The following is a 27,211-nucleotide window of genomic DNA, read 5'->3' on the forward strand; positions in this document are numbered from 1 at the left end:
GGCTAGATTATGTATCTATGAATCACATGCCGCTCAGATCATATCCCGAGTTTCCGAGGTATAGGTATTTAGGCGTCTATGTAGCCATGAACGAATGAATCAAAGAACTTGGTAATATAATCTAGAAGTCTGTGACTACTTCAGGACTTAGATCCAATATCATATGACCATCAGTCGACCAAGTTTTGTGCATCGTAACAATTACATAAACGAGCATCTAATCTAGATCTGTCCCGGTCGTATACAGACCAACTGTATAGAATGCTCTTACATAGTGATCAACCTTTCACCAATGTTTCACATATGTGATTTTCAATCTAGCTACCCAAGTTTAGATTACTCACGGACCATGTTTTAGCTCACGGCCTGAACTTAAATGCCCAACATATAATTTCAGTTTAATACGAAGACTACGGATGATAGTTGTTATTGATTCTAACTAGAAAATAACTCACTAATCAATAATCATAATAAAGTAAACTTTCTATTATATCATTGTATTTAGTAACTATTCTTCTTCATTATCTTCAGTGGGCAATATCCTTAACATGGGTTTATTTCGAGACTAAGTTGGTCTTGATAGGACTAAGATTAGGCTTGTATGTAGTCCTCTTTTAGTTACAAACTTTTGTAAAAAGGGCGCAAAAATTGATGTATAATGATGTTTTCTAACGTTGTAGAAGTGATAGTATAGCAAATGAAAAATATAGAAGTACATGATAGTAATGCATGTTGTCAATCTTTTTGGGACGAGTATGATGACATTAATGATATTCTGGGTATGTACATTATATGATTTCAAGCATATTACCCATTCGCATACATGAAGTAATGCATTGATGAGATGACCAATAACAAATACTTTCATACACTACATTACATGTTGTCACAACATTACACTTCCATGCCTAAACCTACTACATACAAATACTTACTTGAACAACAATAAACAAACAATCAATAGAATAGCAACAATAAAAAACTTAATTTGTTTCAGATCATGTCATGCATTCATTGTCACAATTCGTTAATGGTCTTGAAAATCTTTCGTAATTGACTCTGGCAGCGTGGCTTCAAATGAATTGATCTTCTTCAACAGGTTGAGAATTAATTGAATCGATCTTGAACACATAGGTGGGTGTATCCACCCAAAAAAGCCACAAGCTTTCATACTCTTATTCTGATAGTATTGGAAATTTTTATTGATGATTTGAAAAACTGAAAAATTAAAGATGAAAACATACACAAATCTTATACACAGGACATCCAAAAAACCTTCGCCCAAGATTATCCGCCGTCCATGACGTACGTTCAACTCCTCCAAGACCACATAAACAAGTTGGAGCATGTCAATGCTAACCTCAATCTCTCGCTTCGCCGCTGTTTCCTTGTGCGTGCGGTCTTTGGTGCACGGATGAGCTTTGGCTAGATTTCATCTCGCTTCGACTAGAAGGAAGCTCTCAACGACAGGTTGAATATATAAATCACAATATTGAAAGAAAACCCCGGTTCTTCGATTCGGGTCTTTTCGAAGTCATGACAATGAAGTATATACATAATATATATGATTCAAACAAATAATGATTTAAATAATACCATTTTCTATTTATTAAGTCTGTTTAAAACGTTCGACGGGGCCAAAACAATAAAATCTATTTTTCCCCCAACACATGACGAACACATGTTCATTTTCAATCCATTTTGACGACATTACTAACTGAAGGATTAAAGATACAATGAGGTATGAGATGAATGAGTGAAAAATCAATTTTCAAAATTTCGGGAGTCACGTGTTAATGCCATAGTTCAGAGGGCAAAAATATCATTAATTCTTGTTATAATTCTCTTTATAAAATGGTTAAAATTTGTGCAATAATTAAAATTTACATAAATGTGCAAGTACCATGTGTCAATAGTTTTTTCTTGACGTTGTCAATAAATTTTTTGAAAGTGATTCATTGCTATGGTCAATATATTTCATTGACTATGTCAAAAAATTTCTAGACAAAATTAAGTATGAATATTTTACTAAAAACTTAAATTTTTAGGTTATTTTATTAATTAATTAGCTTGAATTGATTATTATATATATTTATTTCTTAGTTATATTTAACTACAATCATATTAATTTTTAGCTTCGGTTAATTTTTAGCTTGTTAACCGAAATTCTAATTATTGAAAGTTCCCACATGTTCTTCATTGAACTCATCGGTTTGAAGCTATTCTTCCTCTGCCTCCTCCACAGTTTCCTAAAAAAGGAAAGCATAGAGATCCAGTTAGGAAATTTTGTTTTAACACTTCATTTTAATGATTGTCAGAAAAGTGTTAGATGTAAATGGTGTTTTAACGATTTATTTTACTATTTTTCTTAGGATAGTGTAAAATATAAATGTTATAAGGCTCGTTTGGGTGAGGATTGAGTGCTGAAAAAACGACGAGCAATTTGCCTCCCAAGATACAACAGCGGATTAAGTAGAGCCTTGCACCTACAGAACTTCTCCAACGAACTAATATTGTTGTTGTTACGTTGAGTTGGCTATTTTTGTTACGGAAAAATTGTTGTTATCAGCGATGTTGGAAACATCCTCCTACAACATGAGGTGTCTGTTTTACACGCCTGTACATTGACGTGGATTTCTACTGACATGCTTTTTGTTTGATTCGTTTCTGCACTTTTTTCTGATCGTCCACTAAGCATTCTCCAAATGCATTGGGAAACCCTAGCCAAAGACACTACGCTGGTTTGTGTCTTATATAAGGGTCGCTTTCCCTCTTTGGTAGGGTTACTCATCTAGGAATTTTGTTGCAGTCGTCGTCACCAAAATACTATGTCCTATGTGTGCTTGTTACTCTGTTTTGTTGACAGCCATTGTTAGAGCCTTGTCACATAGTTAGTTGTGTGTTGATTCAAGTTATTGTAAAATACGTATTGTAATAAACGTTGTTAAAACATTGGGAGAGTGAGAGTGGAAAGTGAAGGGAGCTCAAACACATGGGGAGCCTGAGTTAGAAATTGCTAGGGTAATTTGAAGTTATAAGAAACTTAGAAGGTGATCATCCATGGTTGTCCGACGTTGTACTTACTTTACCGTGTAGGAAAGTTCTCTGTCTATCGAGAGTATCATCCCTCCAGAAGTAGACACACACTACAACATTTACAACATTTACCGACGATTTTATTCGTCGGTAATAACCCTGAAATCGTCGCTAAATGTATTTAGCGACGATATTAGCGACGATAAAAGTCGTCGCTAATTCGCCGTGCCTAAATATATTTAGCGACGATTTAATCGTCGGTAAATATTTAGCGACGATATTAGCGACGATAAAACCGTCCGTAAATGTTGTAACCAGAAATTTTTTTTCATTTTGAAACAGACAATTAGCGACGAATTTGTCGTCGCTAATTAACGCGGGAAAAAATCCCGCGTCAATTAGCGACGACAAAGTCGTCGCTAAATGTTGTGACGAGAAGTTTTTTTCGTTGTGAAACAGAGTTTTAGCGACGATTTTATCGTCGCTAATTCACGCGGGAATTTTTCCCGCGCCAATTAGCGACGACAAAGTCGTCGCTAAAACGTTGTGTGAATGATAATTAGCGACGATAAAATCGTCGCTAATTATTATTATTATTATTTTTTTTTCGTCGTTAATTATTTTTTTTTACGGTTTTTTTGTTGTGAAATTCTAAAATGAAAAATCATATAAAAACTAAATTATATTATCCAAATCAACAACTATATAAAATCCGGTTACGTACGTTTTCGGTTATCGAGAAATATGTAAATAATAAATACACAAAAGAACTAATAAACCACTAGTCGCGACGTTTGCTTTGTCGTCCCGCCACTCGTTTTCCCCCTCCTCGACGAGAAACGCTCTTCTGCTGGCGCTGAAGTTCTGCAGGCTGCGGCGTCGGAGTAGACTGACTTGGTCCGCCGGGCGTCGTCTGCTGGCTGGCGTCGGGAGTCCTTTGCTGGCCGCCCGTCGGAGTGCGGACGTCGGGCGTCGGAGTGTGGACGTCGGCCGTCGGAGTCTGCTGGCTGTGGGATGACGGAGCCTGCTGCGAACTCTGCGGAAATTGGGACATGAACGAGCTAAGGTTGAGGCCGGGCACCTGACTCTGTATTGTCTCGGCGAACGCGGCGAGGGTCGATGCCAACACCTCCTGCGAGACATATCCTGGTTGCGACGTCCCAGCCTCCGAACCGTAGACTTCGGCGACTTCAGCCGCCATCCGTGCTCCCTGTGGCACCAAACGTCCGACGCCGGTCAAGTGATCAGTCCGCGAACCCATAATATCGCGGATCGCCTGCTGCTCTAGAACGGAAATATCAACGTCCGCTCCTTGGTGCTCAGCCTCCGCTCGCAACGTGTTGAACCTAGCGACCAGTCGATCCTGATATAATTAACTAGTTAGTATATATTAATCGAAAAATAAGAAAAATAAATGTAAACTTACATAACGTGCGGAGGCTTCAGGAGTCAGCCATTCAGACTTGTCGGACTGATGTTGGCGCTTGTAGTTCGCAAACAAGCTCTCGAATGCGCCTGTCTCGACGCTCTTCTGCATGTAAACAAAACTTCAAGTGTTAGATAATTTTAACGATTTGATGTATCATATAAACATAAAACTTACGTTTTTCATGCGGTGGGTCGAGAACCCAATCGTCCCCTGTCGAGTCTTCGTCTTATTCTTCGCGCGATTCGCCTTATTCTTCGCTTGTATAGCCTGTTGTAATATAAGTAAACGTACACGTAAATAACAAATCGTTTAATAAACATTCGAGTAACGTAAATGATTCGATATTACCTTAAATTCATCGCTCGTATATCGTTGTATCAGCGTCTCCCATTCGGTGTCGAGCTTAACGGTCTTCGGTTTCAGCGACCGCGCCACCTGTACGCTGCTCTTGCAGTCGATGTCGAACCACGACCGCAATGTATGCCTCCAATCGCGAAGACGAGTCTTCGCGTCTCGAATGATTGCCGCATCGACAATCGCCTTCTTCTTCCCGGTTGCATCACCATCGACTCGAATGTCGTACTTGTCTCGAATCGCTGCTCGGATCTCGGCCTCCTTCGCCGGCCCCACGTTCGCATTCGTCCACCTTGGGACCGTAGGCGAGATCTTGTCTCGGACTACCAACCCGAGCGTGTTCGCGAACGTCGCGAGATCCGGATCCATCTCGCGCTCTGGCTGCAAGAACGACTGAAACTCCTCGTTATAAACAACGACTTCCTTCACCCCGGGGCGCCGTGCACGCTCAGATCGAAGCCCGACCGTCGGCCCACGCACGGCCGGTTCGATATCCTCGTCTTCTTCTTCGACGCCATCACGTACGGGCGCCGACTGGCAATAATTCGGGAGACGGGCTAAGAAGTCATCCCCGCCTCCGCTGCCTCCAGCTCCTGTAGCCGCAGCCATCTGAAATTCAAAAAAAAAAATATTTGGTTATGCATTCTTAATGATTTAAATCAATTAATTTAGTAAGTAAATGAAAAACGTTATATACTATCAATCATCGTCGTCTGACAAATCATCTTCTTCCATCAAATCTTCGTCCTCAGTTTCTTCATCATCGATAAACTCTTCTTCTTCAATATTCTCCAACAAGTTCACTGCGTCGTTGCTCACGGGCTCTGGTATCGCAGACTGATGACGCGTTGACAGTGAATCTAAATCTAACGGTTCTACTGACAACTGAACGGAAGACGAAGATTGACCAAGAATGAGGTCAATATCAGGAAGATCCCACACATTTCGATGATTACACTCTTCGACGATTCGCCAATCAGGACCATTCAAGTTATCTTCCAAGTAGAAAACTTGTTTCGCTTGAGTTGCCAAAATAAATGGCTCGTCTTTGTACCATTCTTTTGCCACATACACGCTTGTCAAGTTATTGTCGTTGCGTGTCCTTTTCCTCGGATCTTGATCACCGAACCAACAACATTGAAATAAGACGACGCGACAATTGTTCTGATACGTCAAGACAATGACGTTTTCTACTTGACCGTAGAAGTCGTGACCTCCTTCACTTGGTACACATACCCCGCTATTCTGAGTTGTTCTTCTGCTATCACGTTGACGAGAGATAAATTTAACCCCGTTCACTACACAACACGGATACGTCTGTGGTGCGAAATGTGGTCCCAATGCCAATGCATATAATTCGGAGGTAACGGATAATCCGTCTTGGCTCATGCGAAATACCTACATACAACCATTAACGAGTCGGTTAGTAATTATCTCATATTTTTTTAGTTTGGTAGTGAAATACCTTTTCCCAAAACCACTTTGGGAACTCAAGTCGATGCGCTTCTTCAACATCTGGCCGACCTTCTAATTCCATGAGATCTATGTGTTCACTGAAATAAAATTCATGTTCATTTAATACATCACTTCGTATAAATATAATTCAAGTTCATTTATTTCACTCATTTACCTCATGAAATCGTCAATTTCGGGACAATTTCGTAAAATGTACCACTCAGCGAGCAATCGTATATTCTCATCTAAGCGTATCGTGGTCATCTTCCCGTAAGGCCGACAACTTGATGACTGAAACACCGATAACTCCCGTTCGACACCTTCGAAGTTAGACGCGACGTCTGTTCGTTGGGGCATGTTGAAACGATTCTCAACGCCTTCTAGATACCTTGAGCAGAATGTCAATGCTTCATCTACAACATAGGCTTCGGCAATTGAACCCTCTGGTCTAGCTCGATTACGCACAAAGTTCTTGAGCGTTCCAAGGTATCTCTCAAATGGGTACATCCACCGCATATGAACTGGACCTCCGTTAATTGCCTCCTCCGGTAGATGCATTACCAAATGAACCATGATTGTGAAGAAATCAGGCGGGAAAATTCGTTCCAACTTACACAATATAAGCTTCACATCCTCTTGCGCCTTCTCAATGTCTGAAATTACCAGCGTTCTAGAGCAAATAAGTCTGAAGAAGTTGCAGAGCTCTATTATGGCATCTCGAATTGTTCGCTCCAGAAAAGGACGAATAGCAGGAGCCAATAGGCGCTGCATAATCACGTGACAATCGTGAGACTTCAAACCCGTCAACCTCCCATCCGCGGTAACATTCTTCTTCAAATTCCCCGCAAAACCATCGGGAAATCTGACAGATCTCAAGAACTCAGTAAACCGCTTCCGTTCTGAAGGTGTCAGAGTGTATGACGAAGGCGGTTTCATCCATCTATCTCCTTCTTGGTATAAATGAAGCTCGTGCCTTATGTTCCAGTCCGCCAAAGTCAACCGCGCCTTATCTGTGTCTTTCGTCTTCCCCTCGATGTTCAGCAAGGTACCCAGAAGATTGTCGCATACATTCTTTTCTATATGCATTACATCGAGGTTATGCTTCAGCGTAAGACTCGACCAATACGGCAACTCGAAGAAAATACTTTTCTTTGTCCAATTCAGCTCACTCGCATCGCGCTTTCGTTTCTTCCCGCCGAAGTCAGAGTGCTTCCCCGGGGTTGCATCTCCCACTAATCGCAATTGTCGAAGTATATCGCTCGCTGATTTTCTCACTGGTGGTGGTCGTTTCTCATTTCGTACCTTGTACAGTTTGCTCTTCCTCATCGGGTGTAACAACGGCAAGAATCGACGATGATCGCAGTAAACAATCTTGTTTCGAGCCTTGAAAGATGGTGTGTCGTTGTTACACGTCGGACAAGCAAGGTACCCTTGACCACTCCATCCCGACAAACTGCTTCTCGCTGGAAAATCATTCACCGTCCATAGAAGTACGGAAAACAACCTGAATAGCTCACCGGTCGAACCATCTCTCAACACAACACCGGTTTCCCACAATTCCTTCAGCTCATCAATCAGCGGTCGTAAGAAAACATCCATGTCTTTACCCGGCGCACTACGACCTGGTATAAGCAATGTTAACATCAAGTACGATGTTTTCATGCACAACCACGGCGGTAAATTGTACGCAGTCAAGACTACCGGCCACATACTGTACGATAAACTCATGTCACCAAATGGGTTGAAACCATCGGCGGCAAGTCCAAGCCGGACGTTCCTCGGTTCTGTCGCAAACATGGGATATTTTCGGTCGATCTCCTTCCACGTTGCTCCGTCAGCAGGATGTCGCAGTACACCATCCTCTTTAATGCGTTCATTCTCGTGCCACTGCATCTCTAGAGCTGTGTGCCGACTCGCGTACAGTCGCTTAAGTCGATCTTTCAGTGGAAAGTAGCGCAACACTTTATGCGCTACTTTTTTTCGACCGTCTTTCATCAGCCACCGACTCTCATTACAAACTGGACACTCGTCTAGATTGGCGTTGTCCTTCCAAAACAACGCGCAATCGTGTTTGCAAACGTGAATCGACTCGTAACCCATACCAAATCGACGCAATTTCGCCTTTGCTTCATAATGTGACTCTGGAATCGTGTTGTCGATCGGATGAGATTTTTTCAGTACTTTCAGAAGCTGATCAAACGACTTATTCGTCCACTTGTTCATCACTTTCAAATGCATCAACGTGACAACAAATGAGAGTGACGAATACTCCGTACAACCCGGCCATAATTCTGTGTTCAGGTCGCTGAAAAGGTCATCGAACTGTCCACTCTGGTATTCTGCATTCGGGTCAATACTGTCATCGTCACCGTCTACGTCGTTGTGATCTAAGATATCGTGTACAGCATCAAACATCCCTCCTCCTCTGAACTCCGTCTGATACTGCATTACGTCATCTTCTTCCTCCCCGTGAAAGTTCCACCTCGTGTAATTCCTCTTAAATCCTCTGATAAAGAGATGATTCTCTATATCAGGAATTTTTTGCATCAACACGTTGTTACACCTCTTGCATGGACACTTAACTCGTCCTTCGACATTTACGTGTTGTCGGGCCATTGCCATGAACTCTGTCATGCCAGCCGCAAACTCAACGCTTAAACGTTGGTCCTCGATTATCCAATTCCTATTTGGATAACTCATTTTACCTATAGATTGAACATTTCAAAATTTAGTAGTTTTCGGATTTTATTTTATAATTTCACGATCGATCCTACCGAAATTTCGACAGAACCTCCCCTATAAACTTAACAACCCGGCATCAAGCCTTTAACTTTAAAACCTGCATAGAAACGTCCTAAAACTAACAATAAATCCAACCTCAGTGGTTCGATTATTAAAATTCATAATCCATCACATTTTTAATCATTTCTAACAACAATTAAATACAATTCCATTTAATTTACATAAACTAACTAATTATTTTTACATAATTTTACCAAATATAAAATTTATAACAAATATATAATTCATTTATAATTTATAAAATTTATAACAAATATTTATAATTCATTTATAATTTATAAAATTTATATTTGGTATAACAAATATATAATTCTAAAAATATAAATTATAACAAATTTATAAACTAAAAATATATAATTCATTTATAACTAATTTATACTTATATAATTCATTTATAACTAAAATTATAACTAAAAAATATATAACAAACATTTATAACTAAAATTATATAATTCATTTATAACTAATTTATAACAAATATATAACTAAAGTTTATAACTAATTTATACTTATATAATTCATTTATAACTAAAATTATAACTAAAAAATATATAACAAACATTTATAACTAAAATTATATAATTCATTTATAACTAATTTATAACAAATATATAACTAAAGTTTATAATCCTATAACTAATTAAAATAAATTTATAACTAAAGTTTATAATCCTATATATATTAATCATATACAACTATATAACTAATATATACATAAATTTATAACTAATATATATTAATCCTATAACTAACTAACTAATATATATATATATATATATATATATATATAGTTTGTAAAAAAAAAACTTACCGATCAAGATCAAGAGAGAGAGCGCGCGCGGCCAGAGAAGCGGAGCGGCGTCGGCGTCGGTGGTGGAGCGGCGTCGGTGGTGGAGCGGCGTCGGCGTCGGCGTCGGCGGCGGAGCGGCGGAGGAGCGGCGGAGGATGAGCTGTAATGGGAGAGAGAGGGACTTTAGGAGAGAGATGTGAGGAGAGAGAGAGAAGTAGTGATGAGAGAGACTTACCGGCGAGGCACACGGCGGAGGAGCGTCGGCGACACACGGCGGTCGTTTCTCACAGCGGAGGAGGGAGAAAGTAGAGAGAGAAAGTAGAATTTAGGGTTTCTGAGCGAATGAGGAGCTGGGTCGCGTTTCTGGTATTTAAAGATCTTTACCGACGATTTTTTCGTCGCTAAATGATTTAGGTTCGTCGCTAAATGAACTTACGTTCACCAGACATTTAGCGACGATTAAATCGTCGCTATTAGTAAATTTCATACGTTTAGCGACGATTTTATCGTCGCTAAATCATTTCGTTTAAATTTAATGGGAGAGATTATTCCCTCTTTAAAATTCGTCATAAATTGGATGACCTTTAGCGACGATTATTTCGTCGCTAATTGTATAGCGACGATAAAACAATCTTTAGCGATGATTTTATCGTCGCTAAATGTTTTCGTCTTAATTAAATTGGAGGGATTTTTCCCTCTTTAAAATTCGAAATTAATTCAACATCTTTAGCGACGAATTTGTCGTCGCTAAATGAATTCAGAAATAATTAGCGACGAATTTATCGTCGCTAATTATTTTCCCGCGAACTTAGCGACAACAAAAAAGAATTAGCGACGATTAAGTCGTCGCTAATTATCTTTGCCGCCAAACTTCAATATTTTTCGCACCAAAGAATTAGCAACGATTTTATCGTCGCTAAAAGGGTGATTAGCGACGATTTATTAGCGACGATTAAGTCGTCGCTAATAGTTTCGTCGCTAAATGTGGTATTTCTTGTAGTGACAATTAGCCGAACCGGCTTACCTATCTTCTGTTTCTTTATTTTCAGTTTACGTGCTTGTGTTATTTTGCTAAACTAATAAGTTGTTTCTTAACCTGTTAGAACATCCTTAGAAACATCACAATAAATAGTACATCTACTTTTCAACTGTAACAGAATCAAACACCAACTACAAAGAAAAATAAAAAACAATTTGAGAAGGAAAAGTTGAGAGAGAGCGAATTTTTGGTGTGTTTTGAATGAGAGCTAAAAACCTTTATATATAGCCTCAAGGTTTGAGTAACTGTCAAGCCATTATGGCCTTTAAACGCATTAAAGCTCAATTATTACGTTGTTAATTACTCATGCAAACAGTTAGATACGTCATTCTTGTGCATAACCGATGCATTAAATTGCACAGTTACAACACTCCTTAGTTTAATTCCCAGAATAATATCAGAGTTATTTGTGGAATGAGAAATTTAACATGTAAAAATTGCCATAAAAAGTAAGGATTACCACAAACAAGTCCAAGCCCAGCCCAGTCCGGCTCGACACGACCAGACCACAGAGCGGAAGCGAGCGCGCGTGTGTGGTGGACTTGGGCTTGTCTAAATTCTTGACCATCTACAAATTTGGGTCACTCTTGCGAACTCAAACCCTTTTGAACAAATTTGTTATATAAGCCCACACAATTGTTTATTCTCACTCCATGTGGAACTCTTGCACTTCACTTCATACACACAACTAATGTGTTAACACTTAACACAATTAATTGTCTTTCTTTAAGCAAGCTTTGAGCATCAATTTCTCGTTCATTATAGCTCTGATCTTTGAAAATTAATAATCAATATTATACCCATTTTCGCAAGGAATAAGAATAAGCTAGAATAATTCAAATTACTTGAGTGGATCCGACTCAAAATTTTGCCTAAAATCAGCAGCTCACAAGATAATAAATCCTCTTTATTATATATTATCAACACTTTATTCCAATAGTTACCGACAAGTAAACTTAGTGATTTTTTCTAAGAAGAGAAGCTCAATTTGGGTAATACACCGGTCTGTGTAGATAAAGCAATCACTGCGATAAAAAAAAAATTAAAAAAAAAGCCAACGATGAGTTGGCCCCTCAATTGTTATTATTTTTATTTGCTCAACCCTCAATTATTTATTTAGCTATTAGATCGAACTTTTTCTGTGATCTAGTGGTCAGAAAAATTGAAGCATATACAGAGGACAATGAGGTGAAATTTAGACAATGAGTGTACAATATGATAGTGAGATTATTTTTTTTTTTTTTTTAATAATGGTAGTGAGATTATTAGCAGCCTTTATATCTATACTCGCCCACGCGAGGACATATGTACAATATGAGGACATGTGTAATATATGTATCGTGAACGCTGATCAATGCTATACTCGCCCACGCTATTTTCAATCTTGTGAGATTATATGATATTGTATATAAAAAAAAAAATCATACTCATGTGTACTCATCACGTGTACAAAGTAATACAAAAGTCACCTTATGATTAATCACTTTTTTTAATAGTTTAGAATGTCTTATTAATTAAAATATCAATTGTTCTTTGATTTTCAATAAACAGTTCAACTATGTAAGATGTTGACGAAATTTAATTTGTTTGATTATAATTTAATTCGACATTAAACCCCTTTAACAATGACAATAGCATCGCCACAAAATGAATAATATAGTTTTAATGCTTACTTAATAAGAGCTAAAAGCTTAATATACAAAAATCATACTTTTGGAGCAACAAAAATTAATTGATTATAACATCGTCCCTGTTTGTAGCTATCTTAATATTGTAGGGTATGCATAGGTTGCCCTCGGATACACCTTAGTCGCATTGAGGTTATACTATAAAACAAAACGGTTACGATACAACTTGAGGCGGATTGAGATCAAACTCTGTGTATTTGTATAGTCAAAATTGCATATTCCCTCGGAACATATTGACAATTAAAAACTCACCCATTTGCTCCGACTGCATGAATAGTTAGAGATAGTCAGTACACAGAGTTTGAGTCGACATTCGCTAAGGATAGTGCTTCGATTACACACGAGACGCGTGGAATCGAGGTCAGAGATTGAAAGTTGGAGTATTCGCAAGTGAGGACCCTGCTTTACACCGAGTAATGAGCCGCATGCGACATTGAGAATAATATTTGTGCTTTTTCTTCGATTCTCGGTATTATTGCCATGAAATTTGAATACTTTTTGGTTGTTTTAGAGAAAAATATTGCAACTAAAAATAGGCTTGTAAGTTCCAATATTGACCAGATTGAAAAATACATAATATTTAGATGGAGAAGATTCTCTTAGCTCTAAAACTAATAAAAATTTGTGCTCAAAACTACCGTGGTGTACACCTAATTCATCCACAAAGATTTCACTGCTCATTGTGGCATCATTCTACATTGAAGATTTCCCACTATAGATTAGAAGTCAGCAAGTCAAAGACTAACAAAACTAAAAATTTGAGGTCATACCTTAATTCGAATAAGCGTCCGAAAACACGTAGTTCTCAATAATTACCTCAATAAAAAATACTCAACTTCTAAACGATTATACAAATAAACACTCACACACAGATCACTTAGCGGTTATAAAAATAACTTTCAAACATACAATCAAAAGAACAAAGAAAAGGGACACTCTCATGCACATTAACATATTTCTCTCCAATATCTTCGTTATCATAGAACTCCTTGATTTATTACATAATTTGTTTGTAATTAATGATAATCACACGCTAGTATTCATAGCGCTCGACCTTAAGTGCATGGTGAAAAAAAACATTATTAAGAAATCCAAGCCACAACCATATGTTCCAAAATGAATATATTATACACAAAGTTGTAATAATAATAAGGGAAAATGACACCTATATCTTGTGTTTTAGTGAAATGTTGAGTTTAATCTTTGATTTTCAAAAATGTCGAGTTAATATCCTCTGTTTAACCAAAATGACGATATTATACTCTGAAATAGACAACAGTATCACAAATCTTCTTTTTATTGACATTTTATTAACATTGACTATAATATTTATATGTAAACACCAATTATCTTTATTCATTCGCGTCATATATGTAATTTATTTAAAAACCTAAAAATAAACAACAGTCTCTTAATCGTGAAGAACACAGAAAGAGGCAAATAGGTAAAAATCAACGGTTGATAGTCATCAAAATCATAGATTCAAATATAGAATTCAGGATTCAGAGTTGCAATTCGAACACAAATGAAGTCATCTCTTGAGATATATGAATTTTATTATTTAATTTCAATGTACGGCTATTTTTATTTCGAAATTGGGAATTTGGAAGTTAGGGTACTGGTTTGGATTTGATTCGGTTATTCTTATATAAGAGTTAATATCAATGAAAGGAGATTGGTGACACTGTTATCGATATCAGGGTATAATTTTATCATTCTAGTTAAATAAAAGGTATGAACTCGATATTTTTGAAAACCAAAAGTTAAACTCGACATTTCTCTAAAATATTGGATATATATGTGTTATTTTTCCTAATAATAATTATAAGAATGATGATGATGATGACGATGAGGGGGAGAAAAACAACGATAAAATCATAAAAACTTCCAAATTTGCATTTACTATTAATAGGTACGGTATTTCACAGAGTGTTTATAAAACAAAACAAGAGCTAGTTAGCAGAATCCAATTCTGATCGGCTATTGGATAGCACAATAACATGGCACGTCAGGATTGGTCGCCGCATGAATTTATAGGCCACGTGGAAGAGAATCTTTGCTGCCGCAGATGGCATATACATACATTGTTGCAAAAGAACAAGGTCCACTTGGATTTTCCACAACATCAAGAAGAGCTAATTGGGACCGCATGGTTTTATAAGATATCTATAGGAAGCTTGGATTGGAACAGAGTGGTAATATTTATACTTATATATTAGACATATATAGATGATCAAATCCTGGATCGTTTTCTAGGTTATATTAGTCGTCGGAATCTTTTTTGGAGGAATCCGAAATCATTTTCTGTATCATTTGGCTTGTCTCTTCCTCAGACATTTTGTCGTCTTTCCTTTGGGATTGAGCGTAGGCCTCGAAAAACACCTTGTTCTCTTTCTCTAGTTCATTCCACACTGGACACAAATTTAGCATATATATATATATATATATATATATATATATATATATATATATATATATATATATATATATATATATATATATATATATAATCAGAGAATGTGTATTAATATTAAATAAAAAATTAAGATATTAATATGCCTGCTGCGTGTATAAGGCAAATTATATATCATTTATCTTCCCTTCTAATAAGACAAATTACTTGCACCAAACGTTCCTAGCCGTTGAACATTAATATCTTGAGGGGGTTTCGACCTTATCCTGAGGCCATGAAAACTCCTTTGTTGAAATTTTAAAAATATCTTATGATTTCTCTTACTTAACTTACTAGTGATCGCTGTTTATATTGATCTCATGTACGTAAATATGTGGAGTTTTATCTACAAATACACATGCACAAACAATTATAGATCTTACTACACATAATAAAAATATGTCGTTTTGCATGCATGAGATCAACGGGAACAAACACACACACACCAACATAAAGTCATATATATATATATATATATATGTGTGTGTGTGTGTGTGTGAGAGAGAGAGAGTGTATCTATATATGCGTGTTTGTGTAATAAAAACTAACCAGTAGAAGTGATGACCGGTTTGATATTTGCATGTTTAGTGAGGGCTTCCATGCACTCCTCTTTACTCATCCGGAATATGAGACACTTCTCTATAAGGTGTTGCACCTGAAAACACAGCAAGCGAATATATTAGGAATCAATTTATGTTCCACAAAATAAACAAAAGAACTGGACAGCAAATATGATCGCCAAAAGCTATATATATATGAACATGTACTTTCTTTATCTCCCTTTAATTTCTATTTTTTCTCACCAAGTGTATGTATGACGCAGAAGAATCACCCATCTCTGTAGATATATATGTTCTGTATAGATAAAATCACTCTCTCTCTCGCTCTCTCTTAATGATCTCAATAACATATATGATTGAAAGAAATCAAGTAGAAGCAAATGAGTTGTAGAGTGACAATAAATAGGGAAGAGGGAGATAGAAGGAAAGTGTGGTGGGACCAAAGTTCCCGTGGGAGATTGATGGTAATTGGTTGAGAAGGGATTAGAGGAGATTTGTAAATGACCATTTTCTGTCTTATAGAGGGTTACACCCACGTGATCAGTGGGACCTCCCTCTAAACATATAAATCTCCCTAAACGACAAATGTTTTTAGCCACCAAGTGCCATAGTACAAGTCTCTTAACTATTATCACATTGCTGACCTTAGGCTAGGTCCGTAAGAGAACCAACCTAGCACATGGCTATAAGACTATTACAATGGGAATGTATACAAGGATCATGATCAAGGTGCTTATCTTCTCAATGGGTCAGATGGTTGGGAATCTTTACCATCTACATTTAGTACTATTCTTATTAGTTATAAAAACAATAATTTGAAAGGTTTACAAACATCCAAATATAATAGTCAAGTTTCATTCGAATGAGCATGGTGGTTATATACCGCTAAAGTGGGCCATTCTGATCAATAATCAATTATGAGAGTTTATCTTATGTATAGTAATATTTGAGTGTATATAAGATACTTGTATAAAGAAAATTAATAATAAAGTTTGGCTCATGAGTTGATTTTTCTTTTATCAAAGATTGATAAAACTACATTTGTTGAATTTTGACTCATCGGGATGGTAGGATTTCAAAGATCCAAGTGAAAATTGTCTAGGATAAATTGTCCACAACTTTGAGAGAGAGAGAGAGAGAGAGAGAGAGAGAGAGAGAGAGAGAGAGAGCATTTTATGCAGATAAGAGTTAATAAATTTTTAATCCGAGAAACCCCATGTAAATACTAACACTCGTGCCTCTTCAGTAGTTTGTCATCTCTTACACTATTTTCTTCCTTTTTCGAATTCCCTCTCTCCACATAAGAAAATACACAATCATTTTTATTTCTCTAGTTATTTACTTGAACTTACATTCGATTGTCTATGGTTTTGACTCTAAGACCAACTCCACCCGATTACACAATTTTCTACTCTATTTTACAGTACATGTCACATCAAACACTACCTCATCTCCAACCGAACTCTATTTTTTACACCAAATAGAAATATTAATTTTATATTCCACTTTCTCTTATTTATTTCCATACCTTTATATTTATTTAATATCTTCCAATTATATCACTTATTCATTATTTACATACCCTTTATTTTAATGTCTTTTTTTAAGTTTTGCATTTCGACGCCGTTGTAATATTATTTCGTTTCGGTATTAATATTAATGTCATTTTAGTTATTCCCAAACTCCAAATGTCAATATTGTATTTTAAAATATTGTGGTCTTTTAAAATATTTAATATATATAAATAATGTTTTAGATAAAAAAGAAATACTTTTATAAAACAGTGACAATTGAGTAAATGATAAATTTTATAAGGACTAAATAACAAGTGAAAATTGATTTGGCGTAATGAATAGTAATGCATCATATATAGCGCAAAACAATAAATGAAAAGCACTTCACGCTATATTAGCGTTGTATATCACGTTCGGGTGGAGTGAATCATAACACCAAATCACAGTTATACAGTACGGGTGGAGTTGGTCTAAGAGTGCTTGTTAGGCGAGTTTATGTTGCCGTTGTGATATTCTCGGTAGATATCAAGACAACTACAAATAGCGGTGGAGTTATAATACATTCTAGTTCTCCGAAAGTATAATTTTTGGAAACTAAATTGTTGGCTCTTATTAATTAAACATTGTCATTTTTAAGCTTTTTAATGTTGACTTAAATTATAGTTAAATTAACTTTTGTCGACTGCCCATTGTGGTTTAATTAACTACTTTATGAAATTCAAAGAACAATAAATATATTAATTAATGAATTTTTAAGCTAAAAATTTATCAAGTGATTAATCATTTGTGGATAAGTTTACTATGAGTGAGAAATAAAAAAATTTATAATCTCACGAGATCAAATTTAGTGTGGTAGAGTATAGCATGTACATGTATATACAGTGTGGGAGAGTATGATGTACAACTATGGAAAAGAGTGGCTTTCGGTGTAGGGATATGAAGAGGCCGACACTTTGGTGAGGTGTCCATGAAAAATCCTAGGTCTCTACAAATGTGCTCACAATTGATCTAAAATTTATTATAATAGAAAAATAAATCTTACGGGCTTTTAGATCAGGGTCCATACTCCAAATATCATTCAACCCATTGGAAAAATTGCATACAAAAGTTTGCAATATCAACCTCGTAAAATCAAGTGTAAATTTGAGTAAATTGAAGGCGTTTTATATGCACTTGCACTTTTCTTATCCTATATTTTTATACCAATTGTTGGAACATGTTATATGGATTTAGAAAAATATAAAAATATGAAGATAAAAAGTTCATATATTCAAACAAAGATCCGTCGTACAGCTAAATTCAAGTTTCATTCAAATGAGTGGTGGTTATATATACTCGCTAAAGTGGGCCACTCATAATTATCAATTGTGAGATTTATATTATATAGCAATTTTTTTTTATCATATATAAGATACTTGTATACAGAAAATTAATAATGAAGTTTGGCTTATGAGTTAAAATTTTGTTTTTTATTTTTATCGAAAATTGATGAAACAAATTTGTTTGAATTTTGACTCACCGGAGTGGTAGGATTTCAAAATCGAAGTGAAAACTCGATCTCTACAATAAGTTGTCTATATTTGAGAGATCGAGAAGCATTTTATACAGATAAGGGTTTATATATACACTCGCGCCTCTTATGCATTTTGTCCCCATCTTTCGAATTTTCTTCCTTTTTCTCAAATTTCTTCCATACAAGAAAACACACAATCGACTTGTCTTTCTCTAGTTATTTAACTTAAGCTTACACTCAATGCTCTCTAGTTTGGACTCTATTGAGTGCTTCTTATAGGTGAGTTTATGAAATTGTGATTCTCGGCATTCGATATCAAGATAGCTACAAACAGCGGTGGAGAAATCATATTTAGTGCTCCAAAGTATGAATTTGTAAACTGAATTTTTGGCTATTATTAATTAAGCATTATCATTGTTTAAGCTTTTTTTAATGTCGAATTAAATTATAATTAAAAAAATTTAAATTTTTTCGACAACCCTAGTTTAACTATCTTATGAAAATTAAAGAACAGTTGATTTTTTTCATTAACAAGACTTTTTTTTAACTAAACAAATTATCAAGTGATTAAGCATGTTTGTGGGTAAGGTGACGTTTGTATTATTCTATACAATGATGAATCTGTTACAACTCTGATTTCGATCTCGAAACAGGAGATTTGTCAATCTTTCACCGAGCTTACTATCTCCTCTTTTAAGAGAGACCAAATTTTTTTGTGATTGACTATTGATTGCATTTGCCATTAATTTAGTGTCTCCTAAATAGATTAGGTATACAAGCTAGCGGGTCAGGCCCAAAAAAATAACTCTAGTTATATAAGTAAACCCTAGTTAATTAATCTAAATGTGAAATAATAAATGCATAATATAAAAAATTAATTGCATAATATAAAACTCTAATTCGATAATTGAGAATCTCTACTTTTGCATAATTTAAAATTGTAATTCCATAATTGAGAATCCCTAATTTTTTAATTAATAATTCTGGATAAATAAATAAATAAAAAATCTCATGAGATTTAGTCTAGTGTGGGAGAGTAGCATTGATCAGCTTGCTCAGGATACATGTATATATAGATATAAACAATAATGGTAGAGCTACATCTTACACGGGCCGGAGGGTCAAATGCTCCTGAACTTTTGAAAATTGTAATTATTATCTTAAACATAAATTTATATAATTTTTTTAAATTTGTCCTCCTAAGTTTTTTTCTTTCAAATTTGTCCCTCGATTGAAATTCTGCCCCCAAATATAAAGGCTAATAATCTCACTATCATTTTGTACACTCGACGATCATCGTAAGCAAAATTATAAAATATGCCCATACTGTGTGGTGGCACACGCTGATTGGTTTGTCCTTCTCTCACATAACATCAACCAACCGCCCATTTGTCCTTCGCTTCAATAAATAAATAAATAAATAAGACCCAATTTGTCCCCCTGAGTTTCTTGCTTTAGCTTTGGCAGATTTGCCTTAATGAATTTCACCTGATACTCGGGTTTTTTTAAAAAAAAAAAAAAAAAAAAAAGACCCAATTTGTTCAAATAGGCTTCTATTTTTCTGACTGCTAGCTAAGGAAGGTACGAATGTATAGAAGTCTTAATATCACCCAATTATCATCGGTCTATAACAAATAGGCTCTCTGTTTTCCTGACTTCTTGCTAGGGAACGTACCAATGTTGCAAATAGTACTACACATATCACCTCATTGTTCTTCTGTGGCTCTACTTAAAAAGGAGTCATATATGGGTGGGGTTAGATTTTTATTCCAGATGCCTTATAGTTATAGTCAAGGTTTGAAATCTCGCGCGAGATCTCGCGTTTGGGAGGGGTGCGAGAGGGATACGAGTATATCTCGCGAGTTTGTTCAAATCTCGCGAAATCTCGCGCCCTATCTCGCGTACCCCCGAATCTCGCGCGCTGGAGGTGTAAAACTGCTCAAATCTCGCCGTGTACCTCCGATCTTGCGCGGTAAGGTTCGAAACTGAATTTTTATTTTTTTATTTTGAATGAATTTTTGATTGGATTGTTGAGTATTTTTTAATGGATTGTTGATATGAAGTTATTATAATACGAATGTATGTAGTAATTTTGAATAATTTGATGATGTTGTTAATGTTGATTTTGTAAACTTTATTCTAAAATTTATATAGATTGTGTATCATAAACTTATACGAAATCATAATTAAAAAGTTGTTCAAATACCCTGCGGAATACCCTTTCTTTTGCGGTATATCCCGCGAAATGCGGTATACCACACGGTACGAGATACCCTGAACGTTCATCAAATACCACGAGATACCACGGTACGAAACGAGATACCCCCCAAAAAAAATGTGCGGTACGGCTGCGAGATGCGAGATTTTAATCCTTGGTTATAGTTAACACACATATATATATATATATATATATATATATATATATATATATATAATGTTCGGCATATTAAATTGCTGGGTCAAAGAAAAAGTTAGATCTAATAATAAGCAAATAAATAATTGAGGGTTGAGCAAAACAAAAATAAATAATTAAGTGGTCAACTCGTCTTGATTTTTTTTTTTTTTAACTCAGTGATTGGTTGTACATACAGAAACCGGTGTATTACCCAAATTGAGCTTTTCTTCTAGAAAAATTTACTAACTTTTTAAAGTTTAAGGTTACCTGTTGATAACTATAACGTTACTGCAAGCACAACTATTGTGAATGTTTAGTCTGAAATGTTAATTTAGATTAACATTCTACAATAAAATCTCTATAAAAAAAAGGTGGCGTATGTGCATGTAATGAATCAAGTATGTATTCCTCATGTCCGAGTACTCTTCTCTCGTGGTTCTATCAGTATCAAGTGTTTAGTCTCTTTAGAGTTTCTAAGTGAAGTAATGTTAGTTAAACTCTTTTAATATATATTATGCATATTACTTTGATGCATTAATATTAAACACCCTAAGTTTTAAGTAACGTATAAGAATATCATATGCTTTTCACTTTATATTAAAAAAAAACCTTCAAGTTTTTACTTGACTTAACAAATACAAAAAACCCTCAGTATTTCTCTTTGTGATTATAAAACCCTTATATTCACTTCTATTTTTCTAACAATGTTCAATCCTAACTATGGTTGATTTTTACAACCAAATATTTTTAAAATATTGAAAATGAACATCATATTAATATTTAAAAACCCCTAACTAATAATTTTAAAATAGAAAAAATAACATTACAAATTTCACCGATAATTTAATTATTTATTGATAACATAGCAGAAGTAAACATTTTGAACCTTATAAATTAGATAAACCTTAAATCTATTTAAATTAGAATTCTAAACATATAATATAATAATAATTTTGGCTATTTTACAAATATTTGTGTAGAAATCAACAATACTTAGGTTTCAATATATTTTTAAATAAAAAAGTGAATATAATGGTTTTTTAATCAAAAAAAGAAAACTAAGCTTTTTTTTATCATTAAGTAAAAAAAATGAATTTTTTTACGATATAATGTAAAATACAAGGTATTATTTTGTAACTTGGTCAAACTTTAGGGTTTTAATGATATTTTCGCTATCATTAATGAAATGAGAGAGTTTTCTCTTAGTCAAATTTTCTTTAAAGTCCGTTATTATAGTTTACATATGATAAAAATAAAAAAAATAAAAAAAATAATAATAATGGCAAAAGCTGCAAGTGACGTCTACATGGTTTATATAATTTTTAGTCATAATGTATACAGACTTTATACTTGTGTACCGTATTATAAATTTTACAGCAAACAATAACTAATAATTTAATTGTAACTTGTTGCGCGTGTATTGGGCATTGATTGTTACAACACAATCAGCGGAGTAGTACGTACAGCTCTCGTCCATATATATATGAATCAATATTTGTGTTTCTTTCTATGGTATATATGGAATATAATAGTGTAGGTCTCGTCCTTAATTATATTTATAATCTTTTTTATCATTGTTTTTAGGCTTGTTTTCTAGTGCTTTGGTCATGATCTGCCTAAAGTTAGAAGAATTTTCAAGAGACTGAGCCCCATCAATCATGTTACTCTCGCAAGTGGTCCAGAAAGAAGTTTTCGAAACGGTTACAAAACATGTTGATGCTTACTTCATATATACGTGTATATGTAAAACGCACTAGACAAAAAGTATCCAATATATATCATGGACCTACTTGGGGTTGGAAATTCCAAGCAAAAAAAATAGTGGGGGTTGGAATTTATTATTTGATTATCAACATATAGAAATTCATCATATTCAAGTTGATTATGACATCTCTGATTCATATGCAAATATAAATTTCTTTAAAACGTACAAATGCATAACACCTCTCTATTATACGTCTTTTTTAAAAAGAATATTTTAAATACATTCTTTCTCGCTATAGTTTTTAGAATTTTAATTTTATTATTTTATTGCATAAAAGTAAAAACATACCGGTCCCTGAGATGCCATATGTAATATTATTATGACTTTTATTGTAGTAGTTTAATTTTTTTTTTTTTAAATCCATGTAGGAACAGTATCGCAGAGCTAGATTTTGTAATTAGGAGGAAAAATTGATTATATATGTTTTTCTAAATACTCTAAGAGGCGTGTAAGAAAAAAAAATATTTAGGAGGAGTAAATATGAAAAAGTTATATAATTTTTTGCTAAAAATATAAAATTTTAAAGTAAAAGTTATAAATTTATAAGGGGTGTGTAAGAAAAAAAATAATTCAAGAAGGGTAAATTTGAAAATAAATTATATAATTTTAGGCTAAAAATATAAATATTAAGATAAAAAATTTAATTTTTTAAAATTTTTTAGATAAAGATTTAATTTTTAAAAGTTCAGGAGAGGAGCATTGACCCACCTGAGCTTAAGCTGCTCTCGCCCTTGTGTATGAATTGTATATGATTTAATTTTTTTTAAGAATATCTTATTTTTAAAATAGATAATATGTATAAATTAGTCGAAACACAAACTAAAAACTATCAAAGTTAAAATATAGATTAAAAACTATATATGCACACATTAAGTATATAAATTGTAACTATAAGTTAAAATTGGAGTCAATTCTGCAATTATTAACAATTTCACGATTGAAACAAATAAATGCATCAGTGACTGATGAATTCATATTTGGATCGCCACTGTGTTTAATTTATGTACAACCATAGGCATGCAAGAGATTTATTAGAGCACCATCTCTATATATATACAATGCATTTTGCATATATGTATTGAAGATGGTCTTATAATAACTTAGTATTGTCAAGGATTTTATAATGTCCAATATGGAGGCTATTTTAATTTACCAAACCTTAAGTGCATATTTAAGGGAGCTCTCTATATTTTAGTTATTTTAACTAAACAATTATTTTAGAGAGTCATTTTTTTCATCTCACTCCAACCACACTTTTTATTTTAACTAACATTAACATTCATTGTATTATTATTAAAAAAAGAGCTGTTGGAGAAAAAGAGCCGTTAAATAGAAAAAAAAAAGAGTTGTTAGAAATTAAAGAAGATAATAATATAATAAAATAATTATGATAAAAATAACATTAAAAAGTTATTTTGACTAAAAAGCTATTATAGGGAGTCATTTTTTTCAGTCTCACTCCTAACATTGATTAACATTCATTATTTTTTATTAAAAAAAGAGTTGTTGGGAAAAAAGAGCTGTTAGCTAGAAAAAAAAATGTTGGAAAAATTAGGAAGATATAATAAAGTAACTATGATTAAAATAACATTTTTTTTTTTTTGCAAAAGAATAAAGAGCTCCCTAGGTTTAGAGGGCTCTCCCTATTACAAAAGTTAAAATATGGAGTCTTTAAGAGTGTAAAGAAGTACTTATTATCTCAATTAATTATCTATAATAAGGAGACGATATAGAGAATCACCTTGACGATGCTCTAATGTATTAAAAAAGAAAAGCTTGAACTTATAATACTTAATTTAAAACCTCCCTCGTTTTTTATAGATTTGCTGACAAAGATATAGTAGTTTATAAAAAAAGATGCTCTAATAGTATATATATATTAATACCCGAAATCAAATACTGCGCACTTCATATAATTCTAGCTGTGTGACTGATGGTAGCATATCCGAATGGTAACAATTTTTTTTATTTACCATTAATAACTAGAGTCTAGATGCATATTATATTACAATTTAACTATATCAGTCGCATTCTGCACGAAGAAATTAGAAAATTAAAAATGAGCTTTGAGCACATAGATATGTACAGTCATGAATTATGAGCACCTTTTTTTTTCTTAATATAATTCTATGAGCACTTACTATGCATACCTACGTGTATATTCAGTCTCTATTTTGTTTTCTGTTTTTTTTTTTTTTTTTTTTTTTTTTTTTATCTCATGCCAAGGTGTACCAATGCGTTCCTAGAGTCAGATATCACTGGAGATTAAGATGGACGACGTGGCAACTAGTTATTGGTCCCGATCAATCATGGAGAACACATATTTATCATCTCTTTTGATTTCCTCTCATCACCTTTCGGATATGTCTTCAAAGTCCTCGTTCTTCTACAACCTTCGATGATACTGATATGTTATTTCAGCTGTACTATATTTATATATACGTATACATAAATATTCCCGTAATATGTGTATGAGTTTTAGACTACAGTGCAAGCTTATTATGGTGTAAAACAACCAATATATCCCCGAATACATTATTGATATTCTTGCACTGGCCAGAAGAAACTGTCCGCTGGCAACGTGTCGTCACGTGATGATAAGCGCAATAAAATATATTCAATACGTATACATGTTCGTCTTTCAAATACGCGACGTGAGCAATCTTTTATTTCTGCTACCACATTTATTAGTTATTTCAATGCTAGTTCCTCTAATATATTTTTATCTGTTCTGAAATATTCTTACGGTGACCTACGTAGTCCATAATTTTAAGATGTTTAATACCTTAGGCTATGTTTTTATTACATTTTTAGGTTAGAATAGATAGAAATTAAATTTGAGAATTGGGGAAAAATTAACTCTCATCTTATCTTGAATGATTGAGAGTGAAAATGTTTATTCAAATCTGAAAGAGAAATGTATAAGTAAAGGGCTTTATATAGCCATGAAACATAAGCGTCATAAAGGAAAATATAACTTGTCGTATTTGTCGTTTAATAGACATAAACGACACATACAAACATATTTGATCTCTAATACACCCCCACAAGATGAACTTTCTCGAAAGTCCATCTTGGATTGAACTTGGATATCGGAGAAGACAACTCGGAGAAGACCTCGATCGTATGAATGAAGAAATGAATCGATTTGTGCACTGCTCAGCTTCACACGGCCATCTTCAAATTTCAACGTGAATCCTGTTGCAATATTTTTATAACTAGCACGCAAGTGGACATATCGAACAAGTAATAGTGTTACGTAAGCTACGGATATCGATCCCACAGAGACTAGTTACTATAGCGACGTTAAACACCCTAAAGCAAATTGATTTCACAGATTTGTTGATGGATGTGACAATAAAAATAGCAAATGAATTAACGTAAAAATAAAAGAGAAACAAACATGATATAACAAGCAAAAAACTACGGGGTTACGATTTCACCAGGTAACACAGCATCGAGGTTTCGGGAACGAACAATTACAACTATTCCTATGTAAGCTAATCTCATCCTCTCAATAATGTTCCCTAGCCTCTCTCGAGTGATCTAGTGAACCTATGCAATTGTCGGATTACTTATCCTCTCGGCCTCTAATCCTATTAAAACAACCACATGCACTAAACGCTAGAATTCTAACGATTACACAATCATCTAAACCGTCAAGCAACCTAAAACAATGTGATGAGTGAAAAAGGGCACGAGTTTTTACTCTCTCTCAAGCAGCTAAAAACTCCAATTAAACAATTCTAAAGGTGATCAAGCTAAAGAATGCGTTAAGAACACTTCCACACAAGCAAACATATTCATGAAACAGTTAATAACTCATCAAACCCTAACGAAACCCCTAATCTATATCTAACCCCGACTACATCGTAACCCCGTTAAAGACTTAGCCTCTAACGGTGTTCATGACCATGATCAAAACAAGGAGAGTGATTAAACGCAATAAAACTAGCATAGAATGAAGAAGAGAGCTCATGATTATAACGTGATAGGAATTCAAAAACACAATAAAAAAAACTAAGAGCAGAAAATAAATAGAAGGAAGAAGAAAAACTATTAATGGAGTTCCGGCTGATCAGATTTTGTCAATTCCGTTGATAAGCTTTCTCTCCTTGGCTAAAGCACTCCAAATAAACAATAATAAAATAAAGCGTAACCTAAAAAATAGAGGCTGAGTTATGTTTTATAGTGGTTTAGGTCAAAGTACAATTTTGGACTGATCTGGGCCTTAAAAAACGATCCAACGTACGGCTAGGATTAAGTCAAAATTCGACTTTATTTTCGTCAGGATTCGTCGTCTCGCGGCGCGCCATCCATCCTCGCGGCGCGAGGCTTCCTTCTTTGAATCGTCGCGGCGCGAGATCACCGCGAGAAGCTCCTGGAACTTTTTGTGTTCGTGAAAATGCGGGGGTCGCG

General features: G+C 34.5%; 2 protein-coding genes across 2 annotated transcripts; both read right to left on the reverse strand.

The window, feature by feature from the left end:
- Positions 1 to 3,716: 3,716 nt before the first annotated feature.
- LOC149379285 (uncharacterized) lies at positions 3,717 to 14,744 on the reverse strand. The gene is made up of 5 exons (XM_089603981.1): positions 14,677 to 14,744; positions 4,814 to 5,111; positions 4,640 to 4,732; positions 4,463 to 4,567; positions 3,717 to 4,399 (listed from the first exon to the last, which is right to left on the reverse strand). Exons 1-5 carry the CDS (start codon positions 14,742 to 14,744, stop codon positions 3,818 to 3,820), a joined length of 1,146 nt encoding a protein of 381 aa, XP_089460107.1. The 3' UTR covers positions 3,717 to 3,817.
- LOC149379286 (uncharacterized) lies at positions 14,475 to 15,971 on the reverse strand. Its single transcript, XM_089603495.1, has 3 exons — positions 15,849 to 15,971; positions 15,595 to 15,700; positions 14,475 to 15,004 (listed from the first exon to the last, which is right to left on the reverse strand). Exons 1-3 carry the CDS (start codon positions 15,879 to 15,881, stop codon positions 14,856 to 14,858), a joined length of 288 nt encoding a protein of 95 aa, XP_089459621.1. The 5' UTR covers positions 15,882 to 15,971; the 3' UTR covers positions 14,475 to 14,855.
- Positions 15,972 to 27,211: the final 11,240 nt, after the last annotated feature.

The sequence above is a fragment of the Urtica dioica genome, chromosome 12, assembly GCF_054948205.1.
Source record: "Urtica dioica subsp. dioica isolate 48M chromosome 12, U.dioica_male_clone48M_v1_H2, whole genome shotgun sequence".
Classification (NCBI taxonomy): Eukaryota; Viridiplantae; Streptophyta; class Magnoliopsida; order Rosales; family Urticaceae; genus Urtica; species Urtica dioica.